The following is a 16,055-nucleotide window of genomic DNA, read 5'->3' as shown; positions in this document are numbered from 1 at the left end:
TATTTCTCTTTGCAAAATCTGAGCATAAAAAGTCAAATTTAACAATTAATTAGCTGTGCCTATCTGTGCAATGAGTTACAGTGACAAAACTCTTAAACTACAGCCAGCAGCACTCAAATCCATCTCAATCTGTCGGGAGTTTCAGGGGATGTAGGACCCAAATGCAAGATGGCAGACACACGAGTAAGCTCAAGGATTTATTTAAATAAAATCCAACAAACAAAAGGTGTCCTGGAACAGCAGGCAAAAAAAATCCAACAAAAACAGGAACAGGGAAAACATCAGGAACACCGAGATCAACATGGTAGATGACACACAGACATTCCAAACAACATACGATGATCTGACACAGGACAAGGGAAACACAAAGACTAAATACAGAGGGTAACGAGGTAACAAGAGGCAGGTGACACAAGGGCTGGGAAACAGGTGGAAAACATCAGGCAATCACAAGAGCGGGAAAACACAAGACATGAAGTAAAACCAGACAAGAAAACCAGACTATCAAAATAAAACAGGAAACAGAACATAAAACAAGACAAGACCGAAAATCACAAGGAGACAAGACAGAAAAACCTACCAAAACAAGACAAAATACACCAAACCCATAACAAAATCAAATATAACTTTATTATCCAAAGTGGAAATTAATTTGGTCAGAGGTGCATAGAGGGGTGAAAACGGTACAAAAAGGTAACAGTACAGAAAACACATAAAGTAAAACAGTCCATAAAAGGGACAGTACTGGGACAATACCAACCTGACACCAAAATGTACCTTTTTGTCTCTACACTTCAACCTTTGTTTTAGGTTTAGACGATTTAAAGACAGGTAGATGACTAAATATTTGTTCATGGAGTTTAATGTGACTGCTTCCTGTCTCATCTGCATCTAATTTCTCTAGAATTACATTGCATACATTACAGTATTGCATGCAGAGCAGTTTGACAGGTATGATGGAGAGGTATTGTGCAGGTGAAATGTCTTCTTCTTGATCCATATTACACAATCTTTCTGAAGATGAGGTGTCCTTAAAAATGCTCAGCTAAATCGACATTTCCATGACAACTAGGCCAACTTGCATCTGATGTGACTTTTTCCAGTTTGGCATGAACTTTCGATCTCAACTGGAGTTTTATTTTTTCCACTGAGGTAATTTGAGCTCTCGACTCTTGTTATAGACTAAATGATTCATCAAATAATAATTGTCTGATTAATTATTACTCTATTAGCTGCAGTGCCAGGCTGCTCTGCCTGTGATGCTGTTTTGCCACAGCCCTCTGGGATTTAGGATATACAGTATTTTTTTAAATCCATGGAAAGACAGCTGAACTTCACTTTCCATTCTCTTCTCTCTCTCTTTCTTTCTCTCCACTGGAAGCTGCCCAGTAAAACCACAGTCGGCTGCTGCGAGCCACTGAGCAGCTCCAGTCAGTGCCTTGCTCATGAGCTCCAAAACACAACCACAGTTGTAACAGAGGGTTTGGGAATCATAGTCAGGTAGTTCTGTCTGACATGAGAGGTATAATGTGATTCTGATATGTGTAGTTTAATAAATGTGTTTGTTATGGCAACATGTGAAGCTAAACCAGTAGATCCTGGCTGTCGCTCCAAATTTGATTATCTGGGTCAAGTCTTAACCTCTTAAGTGAAAGTACAAAACCAGTTATTTTAAAGACTACTGTGAGTAACCGGGGCAGATTATGTTTAAATAAAAGTGCAGTTGTTAATTTAATCCACAGACACATTGTGGAAGTGATTGTTACTATTGTATTTTTAAGGTAGTCAAGTATATGCTTAAATATTATGTGTTGCATGCTATAAAGAAGTTGATAAGGGCTCTAAAATACATTGCATGACATAAAACAGGCTGTTTTATTTTCTAAAGTCATTAATCCTGCTTTCCAGCTGCCAATAGTCCAGCCACGTTCTGCTTCTGCACCTCTGCACAGACACTTATTAACATAAAGTCCATAAAAAGTATATGCTTTAAACTAACACACAAATAAAGGATTTAGTTTTTCCAGAATTTTAGTCCTGGCAATGAGGAATGACTGAATAAGATGAATAAGAAAAATACATTTAAATATTCTTAAAGTAATTCTTTGTAGTATCTGGTCAGGATTTTCTGATACAGCAGCGCCCTCAGCAGCTCGAGGTCATACGCACAGGAAGCAGTTTGACGTAACCATTCCCAAAGATGGCGGCGTTAGCTGGTAAGTGATGTTTTGATCAAACTAACTTGCTTTTAATAAACATTACAGTGCTGTCAGACTTATGTGATGTACAGTATTTAAAACGTTAACTACATACAAGTGCACGAACCAGTGAGTTGACTGTGTCGGTAATCGGATTTGTAGCTTTTAGTGAATGCGCACACTGACCTTGCTCTGTCTGCGTTAGCATGGCGGCTAACCAGGTTAGCGCTGATATGAACTCCAGCTGCAATCCCAGTAGCAGTCAAAGCGCAAAGCTACCGTTAGCTAACACCCCTCAACTTTAAACTAACCAGGGTGCCTGTTTTATCAGTAAATGTTCATTTACATTGTGGGTGGACTACAATGTCAGATATGTCGTTAGCCCCAGTGCGTGTCACCCGCTATCGATAAGATTGTTAAGCCAAACTACTTTTGGAAACTCTACAATTTTAAGGGTCTCATCTGTATTTGCGAACATTATGCTGTGTGAAGTATAGTACTTAGGGGCTTTCACAATTCGCAAGTGGCTAGTCTCCAATTCGGCATGCATTAAACACACTAACCAGCACTTAATACAGTAAAAACAATGTCCATAAATTACGTATTATTGTACTGTTGTTACAATACGACGGGTACATTTAATTGCAAAGCACAGTGTCGCCAATTAACCAGAAGAGCTGAATGATTCAGACGGTTTACGTTCTACCTGTTGGCTGAGGCCACAATTGCAAAAGTGTTTGTCTTGAGGCAGTCCTATCTCCACAGCACTGTGGAGTAAATCTTTAGGTTGGTAATCTCACCAGGGTTAAACTTTTGTAGACATACATCACTGACTAAATTGTCTGTGCCGCTTGACAGTAAAGTAACGATTTATGTCACAACTAAATGCACTGTTTTAAGCAAGGACACCCCTTGGTCAGTGATTGGACAATACATCTGATTAAACATAAAGTACTACTTATATAAATACATCACTATCATAAAATTTCTTCAGTTTGTTTAATGCTTTTATTTTGCAGCGCCTCGCCTGGCCATGTTTGGCTGCTTTTCAACAAGGTAAGAACCTTCTAATCCTGTATCTCTTGTTAACCCTTAATGTAATCCCACTCCTTCCTGCTGGTCACACAGCTGCTCTAGTATTACAGAGGTGGAGTTGGTCTTGCATACCCACATTAATACATTTATTACTCAGCTATAAAGAGCCTACTAATTGAAGTTAACCTCAGTAGGCTAAATACAGAGTGGTATATCCACCAAGATTATATTTATTCACCACATCACACAGTAGGTCATGTAGCACTGATAAGTATTTTCTGTTTCTAACAACTCACTTCCAACCTATACAGTTTTTATTTTGTTATATTTTATCAGTTCCTGTTATTTGGAGAGCTCATAGTATTTCCTATTGAAGATAATAGCAAGCTGAAACTCAACTTACAACTTATCCCATTAATTCATGGGTCATTTAATTCATTGGCATTCAATTATTTTTTTACAGGCCTATTTCAGTGTTTGCTAGTCATCAGAGAAGTCTGCACAACAGTGCAAAAAGCGAGAATACCACCACAAGGTGAGTTTACAAAATATACTCTGCTGTAAATATCAGAATGAAGAAACGGACACTCGGTAAACACTGCACAGTAACGATCCCCTCCATCCTTCTGTTGCAGTGTGGTTCCAGTCAGAGAGAAGAGCACGGCAGTAGCAGCAGCCAAACCAGCAGCTGTAGCCAGCAGCAAAGGGGAGTATGTTATCACTAAGCTGGACGACTTGGTTAACTGGGCACGCAGGGTGAGTAGATGAGAGGATGTTGGCAGTGAATCAATCAAAGTTTGCAGTGTTTTTCTATCTCGAGACGTGATGTGACTTCAGCTTGCAGCGTGTTACTGTTTGGTCACCAGTCTAACTTTGACCAACGCCGACCATCGGGTTGGTGTGTCAGGGCTTTGAAATATCATATTGTCAGTGCTGTTGCCTTTTGTAAATGGATCTTTTTGTCTTTCACTTAAAATTGCCACCGTCAATTTGTAATCTGAAGGTTCATCTTCCTGAGCTTGTAAACAATCTGAGCCTTCTAACTGCTCATTAGCCTTAGTTTTGCACCATGTTCCCCAGCAATTTTTAGATGAGGTATTTCTTAAAAGATTTAAAAAATATATATATATATATATACACACACACACACACACACACACAGCAATTAAGGGAATATTTAATCAGATGAATACCACTGACTGACCAGAGGTCTGATGGTCACAGATTTTAAGTTTTTAAGGGAACAAAAGTCAAATGAAAGAGGTATTAACAAGCTAGAGAGTTGTTGCCCGCAAACACAGCACACCTGAGTAATTTAGCAACAAGGAAAAATCCTAAAAACAACCACATGCCAAAACGCGGGTTTCTAAGTGGATCCTCACAAACACTGACTGGAATGTAGTTATGGGGTCTCAATAAAACATAACTTGACCCTCATGAGCTTCATCAAACTGTTATTTACTGCCAGGCTGCTGCATTTGCAGGTGTTATTTTGTCCATGTCCATGAATTTCTTGGAAAAAATCTAAAAAAGAATAAACTTCAAAATCTGCCAAATGTCAGCAGATAATAATGTCAATCTATATTGGCTTTGCCTCTTAAAGCTGATATATTGATGTGCTCCCTGCTGGTCTCAAACTAGTTGAACACAATGCTTTGAAGATGTGTGTTTTGGACGGTACCCTAAGTAACTGTGTTAATGTGGCTGCTCTGTTGTGTTTTGCTGACTTATCGCTGCTCTGCGACCCCATCAGAGCTCTCTGTGGCCTATGACCTTTGGCCTGGCATGCTGCGCAGTGGAGATGATGCACATGGCGGCACCTCGTTACGACATGGACCGTTTCGGAGTGGTGTTCAGAGCAAGTCCCCGACAGGCGGATGTCATGATTGTGGCAGGAACGCTTACCAATAAGATGGCTCCGGCTCTGCGGAAGGTGAGGGAGGGAACGGTTGGGATGTAACCACAGCTAATCAGCTTTTTTTTTTTTTGTGTAATTCAACAAATGATGCTCCAAACCACATCCCAACAGCTGTCTCAGGTTTGATTCAGGTCTGTGACATGAAGGAAAAACTATGGATAAACCTGGTTTCCTGCTCATAGACATTGCAAGTTACTCTCTCTCAGCCTTTTCTGTCTGCAGGATGGGGGCGCTGAGAACAGTATAGCTGTTTAAATGCTGGCTGGATTATGACCAGTCTGTCGCAGGATTGGTAGACTGGCATTAAGCTTTCCTCCAGCTGAAAGGACAGATTAGATCTTAGTCAGACATTATATAAGACTGACTGAACTGCATCTTCTTTCCAACAGGTGTACGACCAGATGCCTGAGCCCAGATACGTCATATCCATGGGAAGGTAAGTTAACAGCAGTGCCCTCCTCTTCCTCAGCAAATCTTTTTCATGCACCAACACCTGCCAGTCATCTGTAGTCTTTCCTGTTTCCATAGTCTCCACAGCTGTTACTGCGTTTCTGTGACTTGGTTAATTACTGATTTTGTCCAATGTTCCTTATTTCTGTTTTATGGCCACAAACATTTACATGAAATGTAAATATGTCATATTTGGTTGTGTCTTTTAATTGTGGTCATGGTGTGCTGCAAGTGAAATGATTTTGCATTTTTATAGCTGTCTAATACCTACTGTGTGTGTTTAGGGTTAGGGTGTCTTAATAAAAGTGTCCTCATAATTTTCCTCTTCCAGCTGTGCTAATGGTGGCGGCTACTACCACTACTCCTATGCTGTCGTCAGAGGTTGCGACCGAATCGTCCCGGTAGACATTTATGTTCCAGGTAAACATTTACTGCACTATATGAAAATGACAAAATCTACAAATTCCTTTATAAACGGCAATGAAAAAGACTGTCCATTAAAACGAGGTTATTTCCAACATACACTTTATTGCCAAAAGTATGTCGACGGCCTTGGTGTTTGAGAAATGTGAATGCTACAGCATACAGTGATATTTGAGACAGTCGTGTGCTTTCAACTTTGTGACAACACTTTGGATAAAACCCTTTTCTGTTTCAACATAACAATGCCCCGTGCACAAAGCCAGGCCCATTGGGTTTCGTCCGCATACTTTTGGCCGTGTAGGTTGAGTCCAGACATGTTCCTGTCAGCTGTTGTAACTGCTAAATGTCAGTGATCATTGTATCATCGCTCTGGTGCACAATTAAGGATCACATTTAGGAACAGTAGAAGTAGTTTATAACTAGTAGTAGTAGTAGTAGTAGTAGTAGTAATAAAAGCACTAGTAATTATTGTTCTTATTGGTAGCAGCTGTAATGTAGCAGTAGTAGATTTATTACCAAATATAATACTATATATACTTGGATTATTAATAATTACTGGTAATATAAGTAGTACTGGTGGTAGTAAATCTCTACCAAACAATAATAAGAGTTGCTCTGTTTTTCCCCACCTGTCCTCAGGTTGTCCCCCCACTGCAGAGGCTCTCCTCTACGGGACTTTACAGCTGCAGAAGAAAATCAAACGTGAGAAGAAATTGAAGATCTGGTATCGGAAGTGAATGTGTTATATGTGTGTTTGTATCTGGTATGTAAATGTTGTATTTCTGGTTTCATTTGGAGCGCTGCTCCTCCTCAATGTAGAGCTGCAGGAACCAACCTCAATAAAATCATCATTGTAATTTACACACAGTGCACTTCTGCTTATTTTCAACCAAACACAGCAGCGGTCACTCAGTTCAGTTTGTCTGCTTCTTTAGTTCAGTATTAATATCTAGAAACTGTTTATGTAACAGCATATTACCCACAGTTTAAATTATAATTCTTCAATCAACTAGCCATATTTTCTCATTTTTGAAAACAAATTCTCAGTCAGTCATGACTGTAAGATGAGTGTCATACTGTATTATCTTAAATATCGTTTTGAATAAATTGGGCTCACATGAAAATATATTATTTTAACATCTAGCGTGTCATTCTTTCCAATGTGACCACTAAAGCCAAGTTAAACCACTAGGTGGCTCCTGTGATCACCAACTCTGACCTTCACTGCTCTGTGTCCGCTCTGTAGTGGTTCGAAGCAAACCACACTTTTTATTTAACTCAGAAGTCATGGTCTGCTAAAACACTATGCAAACCCACAAAGTGAAATGCTAGAGCACAAAGTCAAACGTGGATTTCTGTTAACAAAGCTGCAGTATTTTGTATAGGAGGGGTGGTGGTGATGGCGCAGTGGCTATGACACATTCCTTTGGTGTGGGAGACTTGGGTTCAATTGCCACTGCAATACATCAACCAATGTATCCTTGAGCAAGACACTTAACCCCTAGTTACTCCAGAGGCATGCAACCTCTGACATATATATATATATAGCAATTGTAAGTCACTTTTGATAAAAAGCGTCAGCTAAATGACATGTAATGTATATTCAGCTAGAACTGTAAACCAGCTGCTGTGATTATGCATGCAGAGAGAAGGCAGAGTTGCTTTTAAGCATCTTCAGTGTGAATCAACAGACTCGTAGGTTCAGTCCTCTGTGCTGTTGAAGGGTTCTTGAGTGAGACACTTAATTCCTTCACCAGTTTGTTTTAAGTTGCTCTGAATAACTGTGTGCTTCTGTGTTGTGATGGCTGTGCAGCACCAAAACAATTAAAAGCGAAACATTGTTATGTTGATGATTGCCATGTGCTGGTTAAAGATTGACATGTTCTGTTTTATAACTGCATCTATAATGTACACCCTCTTACTGGGATTGTTTTACACATTAAAACACATCAAAGAGTTGTCACTCAGGTGGGTTTGGAACATAACCTCAATACAACTCATCACCACGTCACACTGGGCCTCTGTATGGAGATCAGGCACACATATATCCAAATATGTTGGATACAAGATCATTCAATATAGATAGATGGACTTTATTAATCCCAAATTGGGAAATTACAAAAAAAAAAAAAGCAGTGATTCTAGGTAGAGCTTATGTGACTCCTATCATACTAGCAAAGATGATTGCCGATGCCTCTGATTTGCGTTGCCATAACTGTGGTAGTCATGGTTAATTAATTAATTTGTTATGGGACTATCCTGCTGTGAAATCTTTGTGGTTAGAAATGCATGCCATGATGACGGAGTGTTTTATTTCTTGATGTTGAGCTTCCCCTATCTTGTATGCATTCTGGGTAAAAAGCTTGACAAAACTAGTCCAATGATTACATACCTTTGGGGATTAGGTTGCCTCTCAGTTAAGAGATTGATACTTCTCAACTGGAAAGAACCGGAACAAAAGCCAGCTTGCTTCTTAAAGGAGTCATGGCTGGAGGATTACAGAGACTTGCTTAACATGGAGAGAGCAGCCAGTTTACTGAAAGACTTTGATAAAGCACTGAGTGGGTATTGGTCTTTTGTCAGGAGAACCTCAGTATAAAACCTCAAAGATAATAAGACAAAGAAAAGCAAATCTTCACATTTGAGAAGCTATAACAAGATTTGTATTTGGATATGTCTTGCACTCTTAGCTACAAGAAGTGTTTCTGCCTCCTCATATTTCTCTGTATAAGACTGTTGACTTAACTTCTTAAAATATAACAGTTATCTGCTCCTGATTCAGATCCGAGATCTGCCAGCTGCTGTAGATTCCCAACTGACTGTAGCCTGGTGTTGCATCATCCATACATCTAATGATTAATGTGTCCTTGCCAGGTGGTGTTCAGATAACATGCACTGTTATCTTATCTACAACTATAAATTAAAACACGCTGTGTGCTGTACTCTGTGTCCATCTCAGTGGACTATTTAATAGCAGAACACATTAAAGGTCCGTGACAAGAGTACAATATGCATATTGTTCATATTGTCAATAAACTTAACCTCACTTTACAGGTGTATTGTAACTTAGGTAAAATTAAAGAGGTTACTGGTTACTTTTACATAAAAAAACAAATGCTTATATATGATGTAGTACTGTGCTACCAATCTTCCCAGTAGTAAACAACGTATCCATATACTCCACTGTTAGGTTTCCCTTCTGACCAAGTTGTTATTCTCCATTTCCTGCCCAGGGACTGCAGATGAAAATTAGTTTATAGCTAACTCTGGTACTTCTAAGGAGCTTTGCATTGTCCCTGTCAAATAATAATTGTATTTAGCTGTTAAATCAGAATAGGTTTACATGGTTTAATTTTCAAAAAAACACCATATTTTTGTTGTACTGCACATCGCTGCAGCTCCTTTTTTCACCCTGTGTATTGAGCTCTCTGTTTTAGCTACAGAGTGAGACATCACACTTCTGTTCCATCTTTGTTGGGAGTCGCACATGCACAGTACCTAGGTCAGCACTACAAGCTAGTCAGTTGCAGAGTATGAGGGCGTGCCACGCTAGCAGCTAGCCTAGGCGAGCATTATAATTGTGTTACAAAGTGACGCACGTTCGTCACGGAAGTAAAGGCTGGACTACAATAGAGCAGTTTGGAGCAGTTTGTGTTTTCTGTTGGAGATGGTAAGTCCCTTTGGGGTGGACTTTGGGCTTTTTCACTTTGTAAACCTATTACATGCACAAAAAATATATATAACACAATGAAGGAAAAGGAAACACCATAATATGAGCACTTCAAGTAAACAATCTGAGTATTTCCTCCACCACTGCTCTTGACCTACAGGCCGTTAAGCAATTATTCATTGATTTGGCATTTCATAGACAAGTTCCCACAGGAATAACAGTCTGGAGTGTTTAACACTGAGAGTAGAGAAGACTTTCTGAAGTTCATGACAAGTTAAACATTTAAGAATGCCGTGATATATTTACTGCTTGGTCTAAAATTGCTAAATGTGTGGCAAGAAAGATACTGGGTGATTTAAGACCTAAAACAGATGAGGCTGGGTGGGCTGTATATGCATTTTTGGTGGTTTCAGTCTGCTGTTGTTTCACATATTTGCTGCTGTGAAGAGTAAAATGTATCAATGGATTGATAAAGAACAGTCTGTAGCTACACGACCACACTGAACAACAAAACTTCAATTCAAATCAAGAAGTTAGTCTGTAAATAGCTTGACATTTTGAAATTAAAACCACAGAGGTAAAGGAACTAATGCTACGATAAATGTATAAAAATTACGAGCACCTGTAATCTGAGTTGGGATGGACTTGAGTTTATTGAATTATTGCAGACCTTGAAATAAACGGTGAGGAGGTCAGGATGGTCAGATGAAAAGGCACATTATCGTTAAAAAAGAAAGAAAAAAGGTTGCAGCAGCATTTTCAAACTTTACTCCTTGATGATGGTGGGAGTGATCATCTTATTGAAGGAATAGTATTTGCATTCGGTGGGTGGTGCAATGTCCATGGCGGTGGTGCTAATCTTCTCCCTCTTGAAGCCGGCTTGGAGCAGATGAGGCACCTGAGTCTCCTGAAAATCAGATGCTGGTCAGTGTGAGGCGGCTCGGTGGCTTTATCAGGCCCTTCAGCCTGATCCTGTTTATTGTTAACCTTGAAATTATCGCAACATGTAATGCAGGTTACACTCAGCGCTGTTCTACATGGTTAAAGATCAACAGTAAAGTCTAGACAGTCCTGTTGAAACACATGTTCCAGGCCAGGAAGGACAATCACACTGTGGAGATTCACACGTACCGATCCTATAATTACTGAAATGTATTATGACTGTCAGTATTCAATAACTTGAACTCATTAGAATCAGGAAATGTTTTATTGCCACAATAAGTACACTCATGTGGAATTTGCCTTGGTGAAAGGTGCATACATAAACAAACAAACAAACTAGGGCTGTCAAACGATTAATTTTTTCTTAATCGCAATTAATCGCTGAATTTCTATAGTTAATTGCGATTAATCGCATGTTTTATCACATGATTAAAATTCTATTCTTTTGCATTTCAGAACTGTTTTTAAGTACATATTAACAATGAAAAGCAATTCTTACCAGTGTATCTTGATTGGGAATCAAATGAATGCAACGAAAGTTGCTTTATAAACTTGACTTTAAGATTTGTATTTGTTTATTATTTATTTACTGTAAACAAAAGAAAAATGTGTGAATCTGTCATTATTGCACAATTCAGAACATGCCAACTGTAGTATGTCTTTAAGACCCGAGACTTCTACGATGCTGACAGGTCTGCAGTTAGTTGTCACCCATTTTGCAAGAGCTGTAGTAATTTTTTGGGATTTGGTTTCATCCACAGGTCGGCAACTAGTAGCACTCTCCAAAATAGTGCTTTGCCTGAGCCCGCTAGCATCAACCTCAGTCACGTTTACTGTACTATGCTTAGTTCGTAGGTGGTAGCTCAAGCTTGATGTGCTTCGGTGATATTTTAATTCAGCTTTACACAATGTGCATATGGCTTTCGACTTGTCTACTGCGCCGTACGGGAGTTTTGGAAAATAAAAAGCGCCATTCCGAATTGCGTTGCTGCTGTCTTTCTCCATCATGCCTGCAGCAGCAGGATGTGTTACGAGGAAATATGGCAACTTGATGATAAGTAAAGGTGCAGCAAAGGGTCAAAATAGTAGCCTAGCTGGAGTCTAGTGATTTTAGAACAGCTAAGGGCCGTTGTTAGGCACGACGCAAAGCCGAGTGAAGTGTAAAATAAATTAATAAATGGCGGCATGCGATTAAAAAAAAATGTACGCGTTATGCTCGGCCCTTAATCACACCGCAATTAACGCGTTAATGCTGAAAGCCCTAAAACAAACATATTAAACATTAATATAAAATAAACAACAAATACAGAAAAAAAAATGATACTCACTTCAAAACTACCAGACTCTTTTGACAAAAATAGTAACTTTTCCTTGCAGAACAGGCTGGTCTACGATGCCTAAATAGGTTAGTTTGTGATTTTGGTGTTTTAAAGGATTAGTTCGGATTCACCAAGGTAACACAATAGAACAAATAAACTAACCGATCGAGGCAGCTCCTTTGTTCTGCAAGCTAAAATGACTGCTTTTGTCAAAGGAGTCTAGTGGTTGTGAAGCAAGCATAGATGAAAATAATGGCTTCACTTCCCTGACAAAAAGGGCCATATGGGGTAAGGTAAAGCAATTTAAAAATATTCTAAATATAGTGTACACTTTAGGTTGGTAATATGCTAGTTGCTGCTGCCCCCGTCCACAGCAGTACATTACTTAGCTCTCCTCCAAACTGGGGGCATGCTGATCGCCGTCTACTGTAGGTTAAAGACTGACTATGGATAAGTACTTCATATAACCCTACTTGAGGTAATGAAGGTGACCAACCTCAAACATCTTCTCAATGTTGTCGTATTTGGTCTTGAGTAGCTCGCCCCAGGAGGTCAGGTTGCAGTAGGTGAGGACCCCGCCAGACTTCAACATCCTGTGAGCGTGACCCTGCAGAGACACACAGACCAAATCAAACAGTCCTTTCGAACCTGGGCCACTGCCAAGGACTCAGCCTATGTGGGTTGCACACTCTACAGTGTGTACTATTACTCAGTATCTTACATACACTTTTCATGCAAACAATTCCAAGAATCCAGCAATTGTCCTCTTTCGGAATTTGTATCCTTTTTAGGGCTTTGTGTAACTTACTGGGGTGTTTTATGTGGATTTTAACTACATACCTTAATGAAGTCAAACTGGTGAGTGTGCCATGTCTCTTCTGACAAAGGGTATGTGTCATACAGGATACCTGAGAGAGGAACACAGTTAGCAGAGTGCATACAAGGTAATTATTCAGTTTTCTGCAGGTTTTTTTTTTAATCGTTTCTTAATATCTTTTTATCCGTCAAGTAAGTAAAATGGGACATGGTCTCAGAGTGTGTTCATCAAACAGGAGTTCTTAGACCTCAGTGGCTGAAGTTTGGATGACCCTTGAGTGGATTATGCATCCTGACTTTCAACATCCTGACAACACTGACTTTCAACAATCAATAACTTAAACTGAGTGGCCAAACCAAAGTTCAGTAATGTTTTTCCCTAATGTGGTTACTGATACCCCACTCATTTCTTACCATCAAAGTGGTTATCTGGAAGTGTGGGAACAACGTTCTCCCAAAGGCCCTTCAGAGGGACAACCTGCAGCAACAGAAACATCACTCATCTTTAAGGACAGTAATGGTTAACTAGATGTGTAAGCATGCAGTGCAACAAACATCTGTGATGAACCAACACTGCCAGATAATATTGGTGATTGGGTCTACTGACCTTATGTGGCTGAGACTTGGCCCAGTTCTCCAGTCTGGCAAAGACACCGTCGTTGCACTCAATGATCCAGTGCTCCTCGATGGGGAAAGACTCAACCTTAGTGGCGGCGATGGCCATGCCAAAACCGATCTCCAGAACCCGACCGCCTACCAGACATAACGCAACAAACAGAAAATGTAAATCTATTGAAGCTTTCCAGCGGCTCCAAGAGCTTTATTAGAAATGTCCTTGGAAAGCTTGGGTGCTATGATACTGTGTATGACAAATTGGTACAACTTCGGAATGTCTATGAGCACTGTGGCATTCATTTTCCATTGAAAGTTGATTCTCAGGCATTCTGTTGACCAGTGGTCTAATGTGTCAAACTCGACACAAAAAACATCACTATGTTATACAAGTGTCTGTGCGTTTGTGTGTGTTCACTATGAAATGTTGAAAGAATAGTGAAAACGAAAACCCCCTTTAATAAAGGGGGTTGTTGGGACTCAATCATTTTTGAGCCATTGCTCTCATGGACTAGAAGGACCATACTCTCTGATTTTTGTAGTTTAAGGTTTCTCCCTCTGTTGGGTGTGGAGGGAAAGCCAGTAAGTTGTAACCATAGACTCACTGTATAGGCTGTAACGTGGTGGACAGAAGGCCCAAGGGTTTCATATCCTTTCAGAATATGGATCTATTAATAGAGGTGGGGTAAAGGCTACTTGTTGTACCTTGACCCCTTCATGATGACTTTCTTAACCTTTAATCGGCAGCTCAGCTTCACATTTTCACAAGTCAACAGAGACACTTGAAAAATATGCGAAATTTTCAATTTGATTTTTTTTACATCCTCTACATGAAATACAATTTTCACAATTCGTGCATGTAATGGCAGGCAAACATTTTTTTATATGATTAAAAAAAAAGTGCAAACTGTCCACTGCTTTAAATGCATGTATTTTTATAAGTGGGGTTTGCATGTTGGTTTTGTAGAATCATGAAATTAATCAATCAATCAAAACTTGCAATTAAGTATTATCCAAATATATTTTGACTGGCCAGAATGCATCGTAGATGGAATATACTTGCAGAAATAATGCAGATTAGTGGACAACATTATGGTGAGAAATGCATATTCAGTGTCCAAAATTCCCAATTAAACTACATACTATGCTAAAAGGCCTTCCCACATGTCTGCAGTGTGTGGAACAGTCTATTTTCACATAAAGCTCAGGGCAGATGAGCCTGTTCCCCCCTGCAGACTTTGTGGCCGTTCCCATGAGTAGAGAAAACAGCTGCTGTAGTACTCACAGAGCACTGAGCACCATGCAAGCACTCTCACACGTCCTCAAAAAAATTAAGGAAAAGGCTAAAATCTGTAAAAAATTACCCTGGTACTTAGTACATTATCACACCATTTTAAATATCGAAAAATAAATCAAAACACGATTGTAAACACTTTTATAAATGAAAATGTTAGATTTTTGTTTTCCAAAAGGTAGGGTACATGTATGACAATAATCCATTTTGTGTGATTCAAGTGTTTTTATTTCCTCTGACCCTTTTTAAAAACACAATTACCTTGTCTTTTACACCCCACTCCACTCAAGCAACAGTGTGCAGGTAGTGTGCTGATTTAATACATAGCTTACTGAGAATGTGTACTTGTTTTCTGTGATTCAAGGTTATATTCACCTGACAGCTACATTTTGAATGATATAACATATGAATGGCCTAATACCTAATACCTGTTTACAAAACTAATATCTATAATTTATGACATTAACTTGTTATACTTGTAAATCACCATCTCAAAACGGCTATTTGTGGGGCAGGAGTCCATTATCGGACTTATTAGCCTTCGCTTTCCTGATCTGAGGTTCGATTTTTACCTTTTGAGGCTGCAACGGTCGACAGTGAGTGCATGTACGGGGTCTCCCAGCGTTCCATCACGGGTTTGCCCATGATCTCCAGGTGTGTATCCGTCTCATTGTATCCGGCGCTAGCGTCGTGCCAGGAGGCCTTGCAGTTCTCTCCCTTGCTGAATATGGGCTGAGCAGCGGTGCTCATTTTGTTTTGGTATGGAGGAACGCAGTGGTGGTTGTTTAGTTCTGGTGAACGGTTTGGCAGTCTGTGTCTACACACAGAAGAGGGAGTGAAAGGCAGCAGGCGACGGTTTATATCGGGCTCAGAACTGCTGACACCGTTAGAGTTTCACTACGGGTCAAAAGCTTACATTCCCAGAGGAGGGAAGAAGGCGTCCAAGATCCTGTGTAGAGAGGATGAGTCACTCCGCGGTAAATAACTGGCTCACTTTAGCTCTGCATACTTTAAGTTGGTCAGTGTTCAGGAAAGTGCCATTCCTTTGAATTTGGATGTTCTGAACTTTCTTCCCTATACACTGAACCTGTCAAACTAATAAGCAGCATAAACACGTTACCATGGTTGGTTCCCAAGTGTGCCCAGTTAAGCCTGACATGAAGCTGCCCTTTTCTTTTCTGCTGTTTTTATGATAAGCTACTTGTTTATAACAACCGCATTGTTTATAACCTGCACCTATTAATAGCACAATGCACAGCAGTTTTAGGCCTTGAACAGACAGAGCAGTTAGCAGCTGGGGGTGGCATGTTGTAATTGTTTTAAATGAGATTGAAACTTTTTCTTTTTCTTTTTTTCTTTTGCGTTGCTGGGCGCCTCT

The 16,055-nt window shown here is 39.7% G+C and overlaps 2 protein-coding genes across 2 annotated transcripts; one reads left to right on the top strand and one right to left on the bottom strand.

Moving 5' to 3' along the window:
* The first annotated feature begins 2,112 nt into the window (after nt 1-2,112).
* Nucleotides 2,113-6,885, top strand: ndufs7 (NADH:ubiquinone oxidoreductase core subunit S7). The gene is made up of 8 exons (XM_031303931.2): nt 2,113-2,216; nt 3,218-3,254; nt 3,697-3,768; nt 3,869-3,989; nt 4,987-5,166; nt 5,541-5,587; nt 5,933-6,021; nt 6,664-6,885. Exons 1-8 carry the CDS (start codon nt 2,201-2,203, stop codon nt 6,759-6,761), a joined length of 660 nt encoding a protein of 219 aa, XP_031159791.1. The 5' UTR covers nt 2,113-2,200; the 3' UTR covers nt 6,762-6,885.
* A 3,437-nt stretch (nt 6,886-10,322) lies between these two features.
* On the bottom strand, nt 10,323-15,577 carry gamt (guanidinoacetate N-methyltransferase). Its single transcript, XM_031303955.2, has 6 exons — nt 15,250-15,577; nt 13,379-13,524; nt 13,186-13,249; nt 12,796-12,863; nt 12,452-12,562; nt 10,323-10,601 (listed from the first exon to the last, which is right to left on the bottom strand). Exons 1-6 carry the CDS (start codon nt 15,425-15,427, stop codon nt 10,461-10,463), a joined length of 708 nt encoding a protein of 235 aa, XP_031159815.1. The 5' UTR covers nt 15,428-15,577; the 3' UTR covers nt 10,323-10,460.
* Between the last annotated feature and the right edge of the window lie 478 nt (nt 15,578-16,055).

Source organism: Sander lucioperca, chromosome 11, assembly GCF_008315115.2.
Source record: "Sander lucioperca isolate FBNREF2018 chromosome 11, SLUC_FBN_1.2, whole genome shotgun sequence".
Taxonomy (NCBI): Eukaryota; Metazoa; Chordata; class Actinopteri; order Perciformes; family Percidae; genus Sander; species Sander lucioperca.
This window is presented reverse-complemented; position numbering and strand designations above follow the sequence as displayed.